Source organism: Morone saxatilis, unplaced genomic scaffold (assembly GCF_004916995.1).
Source record: "Morone saxatilis isolate NCDOM2014 unplaced genomic scaffold, NCSU_SB_2.0 Contig14, whole genome shotgun sequence".
Classification (NCBI taxonomy): Eukaryota; Metazoa; Chordata; class Actinopteri; family Moronidae; genus Morone; species Morone saxatilis.
In genome coordinates this window covers 14,057,132-14,064,295 of record NW_023339696.1, presented here as the reverse complement: position 1 = coordinate 14,064,295, position 7,164 = coordinate 14,057,132, and the positions used below count along the sequence as shown (strand labels likewise).

At 43.2% G+C, this 7,164-nt stretch overlaps 1 protein-coding gene across 4 annotated transcripts in view; it reads right to left on the bottom strand.

Moving 5' to 3' along the window:
* The window catches only part of LOC118323299 (cAMP-dependent protein kinase catalytic subunit alpha), a 14,948-nt gene that overhangs the window by 6,314 nt on the left and 1,470 nt on the right, over positions 1–7,164 (bottom strand). Inside the window, exon 1 of one of the 4 annotated variants that reach the window (XM_035655243.1) lies at positions 5,476–5,834. The exons of 1 other annotated variant lie outside the window; for it this stretch is intronic. In XM_035655243.1, the coding sequence (XP_035511136.1) occupies positions 5,476–5,602 (127 nt within the window). In that variant the 5' untranslated portion in view covers positions 5,603–5,834. Of the gene's footprint in view, positions 1–1,799; positions 2,133–5,308; positions 5,453–5,475; positions 5,835–7,164 lie in introns of those variants that run through there. 2 more of the 4 variants (XM_035655246.1, XM_035655244.1) reach the window with 2 other exon arrangements.

Below are 7,164 nucleotides of genomic sequence, written 5' to 3'. Positions count from 1 at the left end.
GGTCTAATTCAACAATTTGGCCCTTTTAACCATCATAAGAAATGCTATTTAGCGAGCCAGACACTGGACATCACCCTATCATCCACAATATGATGGATGGTGGTACAAGCATCATGATGCAGGGGTGCTTCTCTGCAGCAAGACTGCTGCAGCATGCGTGTTAAAATAAATGACTGTAGAAAAATAGACTTCCTGCAAGAGAACCTGGAAATGGAGGCTTATTCTCCAACAACATCAACCCCCGAACATAGAGCCAAAGCTACACAGGAATGACATAAACAACCTGGAGTGGCCAACCCAGAGTTAAAGCCTCAATTCTATCTAAATTTGTGACATGACTTTGATATTGCTGTTCAATTATAGTGCCCATACCGCTTGACACAACCTGAGCAGTTTTGCAAAGAAGTCATTGAAGAAGTCATTAGGACTGTACATGCTGGAGGCAGCCACTGCCCCACACCACAAAACCCATGCTAGTGCAATATAGCCAAAATTGGATTTGCACACTGAGTGACCTATTTCTGAGAGATTTCAAGTTGATTTCAAATAGAAAAACAACATTTTGAGTCCATTTCTTTCACATATGGTCAGCATTCTCTGAGATTTGACACTGTCCATTTGAAGCAGTGCGACACTTATCTATGCACCATTGTGGAATAATAAATTGATCTGTGCTAAGAATGCAGTTTAACTCGAGGCTACACTGCCTTGAGAGGAAACCTACAACTGGTCTCTGAACACACATGCAACACTGTGCATACACGCACATACATGCTATTATCGACTAACAGTCATGAATGTGGACAGATTTTGAGTGTCACAGGCAGTGGTTCATTCCGCATAGCCTCAACTTTATGGGGCCAATCACAGTGCTCTGTGGGAACATGTAGATAACCGGTCCTTCCTCATTCCTTCTTACTATCTGTGTATTAGTGTTGAGGACACTAGCTGCCTTAGCAGATGAGGGAGAAGTTGTTTCAACTGTTAGCCTGGGACACAATAAATGGTCGATATTGTAAAAAATACATCTATGTAAAATGGAAAATAGTTATAGTATATATAGTTATTGTGCTTAATTACTACAATACAAATCAGGTAATTCTTAAAAATTGTATAAATTTGAATTTCACAAATATAGGACTGAGTTCAAAATAGAAATAATGGATGGTACAGTTAAAATGACTGTGCACTTCCACTATTGACAGCTGACTGGCTTTATTTAATAACCAACTTTTGCATATTGAAAGCTGAGATAAATATTAGGAAAATGCTATAAACAAAAAGAAATTTCTCATGGAAACATCTGAGCATCTCTCACACATATACACTTAAAAACTACACAAAAGCTTAATCCTGATCTAGCTAATGTGATTTCCTGCTAATTCTCCAAAGACTAGCAGCTGCAACAATAGGATGGGAGAAAGCCAGCAAGAACGGCAAAGAGCAAAGAGCAAAGGTCGCATAAACACGTTGAGAGCACTGTTGCTCCCACAAGAGAGCAATGGAAGCAGACTGGTCAAGAGGGAAAAAACTTTTCCCGTCAAAGTTGCTCAACTCCCACTTCCATGCAGAAAGAGCAGCAAATGGAGCTATTCCTGTCCTAACTTGGAGCTGATCAGAGGAAAGATGTGGGCGTTGCTAAAAAAGTAGCTGGGAGCTAAATGCTCAAAGTCAACAGCTGTCTTTGAGGAATTCCTCTGTTAGATTTAGGAGGCTTGGCTGCCATAACTACCATGGGAATTGCAGGTGATCCACTGAGGCTCAAGTCTCCGAGTCTCCTGTAACCCCAAATTCCTTACCATCTGGGATGACTATGGGTACCTCTGGTGCGGCACCATCTGCTGAGCGCGACCCTGATTCACTTGAGCGCGAGGATGACTCCCTCTTCCCTGCATGCCTTCTGGAGCTCTTCCTGTCACACATTAGCCCTGCAAAATCTCCCCTGTTCTTCTTCCTTGGCCTCTCCCTCGCAGTCACTGACTCATGACCTATCCTCCCCCTCTGAGAGCACTCTGGTCAGATCAGCAGCCCCACTCATACGCAGAAACCAGTCAAGTGTCTTTGCCAGCAGGGTGTCTTCAGTCTTTCCTGTGAACGTCACTTTTGCTGGGGACCAAGTTCAGAAAGCAGCATCCACGTCCAGTGTACAGTCAAATTTAGCATGGACAGCAGCACTGCTCCCGTTATACTCACACAGATCAATTGGACCCTTGCTTTGGTTTGTATCAATATTTATTTTGTGCACAAAGTACTTTCTGCCGCTCCCTCCCATGTCAAACACACACGCAAACACATGCACACACAGAGGCTATATATTGATCTAAACAGGGGCATAATCATCAGGGGGAGGGGCATAAATCTGGTATATTTATCCAACCCAGAGAGGAAGTCCTATGGAAAACTAGGCCTAAGTGAAGACCCTTGAGATGAACGAGACACATCTAGATGCAACTAAAACTTTCCCTAATTAGCAGAGCCAATCAGATGTCACATCTGCGATGGAAAACTTTCAGGGTTGATCTGGGTGTTTTCAGAAACATAAAAGTGCCTTTCTCAAGAGACACTAGCAAAGCAGCAAAGCAGCAACGCACAAACCACAGTGAAACTTTTTCTCCCTGCCCAAATGCACCAGAGAGTCTGTGTAGTGCCAGTGCTGAATCGATCCTCCCAAAATCAATCCTACATCTCTCCCCTGGGCCTCACTGGCCCACTCTGACGCAGGAACAGAGGGGTTATATTAGGGCGAGCTGACCGACATTTAACTGTGAAGCGCTCCATATCAGGTCCCAGTATACACCAGGCCTTGTTCAGAAAGCATACATTCCCATGTGGTGCATACGAAATCATTCAGAGGGCAAACAGAGTTGTTGTAAACTAGGAAGGTGTTTTCATTTGTGTAAAGGGGAGAAATCAATTGTAGTCATCGGCTCAATACTGGCAGTTGATATTTTACTGTGACTCAGTGGTCAGAGCTAGAACAAATATCCAAGGGACAAGGCTTATAGCAAGGGCAAACCGAATTACTGGCAAGTGGCAATGGAGTTGTGAAAGTGAAACAATTCGGTGGTGTGCTCCTCAGGATACATTTTTGATAATAAATTACAAAAATTCTGCATTCTCGTCGCTTTCCTAACAATCTGACTACAAACTAATGAAATCACTTTGGTGTAAATAAATGCAGTGACACACACGTTTTACATCGACTGAAATGCATCAAAATGACAGAAAGCCACATCCGCTTTCACAGGAACACTTTAGCCAGTCCCTCCTCTGACACCAGGCAGCAAGAAAACACCTCTTCTTACTCCTAAACAAGCTCATGGGTAGGTGTGGAGACTGACCTGTTTAGGCCCATCTTCTCCTAAATCATCCATGGTGGTGTCAGTCTCAACACCACCGTCGGCCAGGCGGGTTGTAGCATTAAGAGGAGTGCTAGTAGTATCCGGTGACACTGACCACAACTCAAAAAAGTGACACCATCCTCAACTCTTGGCTGTGAACTTATTGCTGTTGAGCCAGTCAACCACTTTCTCAAATTCATGGCCGCAACCCGAGTTTGAATAACTTAAACTCAAACTCACCTATACCCAATGATAGACTTTTGTTTTCTCAAAACTTTTATGTTCCACTCACTTTTACTTGATTTTTGTTGTTGTAATTGTATTTCGTGGAGGACAGGTAATGTGGTAATGCATCAATCTGTCTCACTGAGTAACTGTTGTTGAGCTTTAAAGTTTTTTCTGTATAGGTTAGTGAGTATTTTAAACATATGCTTAATATTAAATAGTACTTTTACATTTACGCATAGTGGGTTTTTACACTGTGTGTCTACTTTGTTATTAGAATAAAAAATGTTTTTCGGACTTTCACTGTCAGATTGATGAAGTATGGCTTGAGGGTGTTTCTGTAGCATGGCATTATATTATTACCCTGAATTCAACCTATATGGCACTTTTACAGCTGGACAAAGTACACGGAGGTACGAATGATAAGAAGTTTGCACCTGGTACTTCTTTTTGACCTCTCTATAGCATTTGACACCATTAACCATGATATTTTCTTAGAAAAATTAAAACACTATGGTTTCCAAGGTGATATACCAAAGTTACATGAGTGAAAGAGAGCAATGTACAGAGTTATGTGTAGTGTTTAGGAGGATCTACTGGCAGTCATGGAATATAATATTCATCAGTAGGTTTTCATTAGTGTACAATCACCTGAATATAGGAATTATTATGTTTTTGTTACCTTAGAATCAGCTGGTTTTTTTCTACAAACACTGTGTTGCCTCCTATGGAGTCCACCATGTTTCTATAGCCCAGAACGGACAAACCAACACTGTAGTTTATTTTCTCGACCTCTCCTGACATGCCTTATTTTTTTATGTGGATTTTTTGCAGTCTTATGTGTCTATGTGTCTGAGCTTTATTTGTTGCAAGTGATTTCAGTATTACTACCTGTAAATGCAACTGCAGCTTTTACGAGCCCCACAGTCAAGGATTACCACCATGTCTGCTGTTGCGGAGACAATCGAAAGGAAACTACAGTTCCTTTTCCGATCACTGAACTCTATCTTCAGTTTTGCTTTGTTCGCTGCTGTATTTCACGTCTCAGGATTGTTACCTGGCTGTATGTCAGCTTGCCAAATTACTACTTCAGCGCTATAAGTTTATCTGCAGTGGCTGATTGGCATTTCAACAGCAAGGTCCACTGGTAATCAGTACAGGCTTATAACAAAGTCCCTTTAACTGGAAAAAGGAAATGATGACCAATCCAAACACAAACCTTTCCCTGTTACACAAACCAGCTGCGTGCAGAGAAGGGGCAGGACATGAACCAAACAGATATTTATAGATAGAGGGAGTTGCACTTTGACAGGGTGCCACATATTCAAATCACACAAGATTCAATACAACAATCCCTTATGACATAATACACATATTTTCAAGCTATCAAACACTCATACAAGGTAGACTCACAAGAGCTCTCCCAGTGACAAGGTCACAAGAGCAACAGTACGTGTGTGTTATTACACTGCTGAACAGTTTAAGGCTGATAGCGTTCTGCTGTGCAGCATGGCGCATGACAGACACTTCCAGAGTAACTGAGAAATGCCTTCCTTTGAACTGTGAGTAGAAAACAATAGGCAACAGAGCAGGGACAAACAGGCTGCTCTCTGTGTGTATGTGTATACATGGAAATGGACACACACACACACACACATATACGTACGTACGTCTTGGCTGCTAGCCATAAAAACATTTATATAAATAAAAAGATCACCAAGGCCAATAGACACTCAACTCACCAGGTCATGATTTGAATACAGTAACATTATCAAGAAAAAAAACAGCTTGATTATCTGTTAAACGTGTGACTGCTCAGTCTGTCTTTAGCTAAACTGGTGTGACATAGCATGGACCACAGCTCCGTCCCTAACCCATGCTCATGTCCAGCTCCAGAATGAAAACTCACTCCAGCAGCAAGCCTCTAGCTCCTCCTGTGGTTGGTCATGTCTGCCTTCTCCACTGCCTGTGTCCCCTAGACAGGGCCCAGCTCGATGAAACAGCCTTCCTGCCAGCCTGTGAATAACAGACATCATACAAGGCAGCAGGAAGCCAGCTGATAGCCGGTACAGAGTCTCAAAAACCGCAGTACGTCCGGAGGTCTTAGTAAGTAGGAAAATCCAGAATATGGAACGCCAACCGCGTCTTAAAAAGGCCAAAACTTGGAGCTATCCCGGCCGGCTGTGTTTAGTCTGTAGAGCAGTAGAGGCGATGACCAACTGTGTGGAGCCTGGGCTGGACCTTCCTTGCTCCTTCACTTCCTGCTGCAGTTCACAGTGTCTGTCCACCCTGCTTCCTCCTGTGGGCCACAATTCAGCTCTGTGTACTAGTGCAGCAGCAGCAGCAGCTCTCTACTCGTCCTCTCCGGCCTGGAAAGTTCAGGGGAAATAGACTCTTTGCACCTAAACGAGCTCTTAACGCTCTCTTTCCATTTTCCATAGAAACCGAAGCACGCTGCTATGTTGTCCTTAATCTCTAACTGCTCTGTGGAAAATTACGCTCCTGGGTGTGAGCTCTGGACCCCTGTTCTGCACCTGTCTCTGGGGATCAGGGTGGACCCTCGGTGATCAGGCTGATAAGGATGTGAAGCATGGCATGTGAACAAATCTCCCAGCAGCAGTGCCTCCCCTGGCCCTGCTTCGAACCTACTAATCCCCCAATTTTCATTACTTTTTGAGCGTTGAACAAACAAACTTGTGGGCTCGAACACGCGAATGCCATGGGCCTCGTTACAAGGGTTTCCAGTGATGGGTTAACGCTACAGAGGGCCTGGACGCCATTCTTCACACATACTCTCCACCAGCAACAAGGAGCTGACACTCATTTTGCAGATACCTGTTCAGACTTTGCACTGTTGAGTGTTATTTACAGTGTTGTGGATAAAAACATAAAACGGTGTCCTCCCAGTTCTCACTAGGACAAACGTAAGCACTTGGATCGAGTTTACGAGCATTTTATTAAGAAACAGGACGATTCTTTCCACTCATTTAGTAGATGAAGATGACTCTCATTTACGTCGTTAACTTATATAAACGTTCTCCTTGTTTCTTTTTTTTTTTTTAAATGTTCTAGTAATAAAAATTAATGTCAAGAAGAAGAAAAAAAAAGTTGTGGGGAGCACAACAGCCCACAAAGGAATTGGCAAGAGCATCTCTTCATCTTTACCACATAAACAAAAGTGTGCGTGTGTGCGTGCTCGTGCACAGACGCACACACACAGTGACACATACAAGTGCCCTTGTTCTAAATGCTGCTCATCACATGATATTCAAGAGACTCCTCAACTCCCAAGTTTCTGCCTGGAGAGGATCACCCTCGTGCATCATATGACCCCATCCTGGTGGCTTTTTGCTTCTCTGATAACAACTAACTGCCCTCTACTCAATGCTCAGGTTGCACTGCATTAAGGTTCAACTCATCACCTACGTGAACACTCCGAAATATGTGCACTCCTTTAAATCTCTGCCTTTCTTAAAACATACTTCAATAGTGATTCAAGTGCAGCAGAAAACTCCACAGCAGGGCTTAGCTTTGCAATGTTATCGCAGCTTTTCACAACCTTATGTGAGGAAAGAGGATGGTGGTGGTGGTGGTGGTG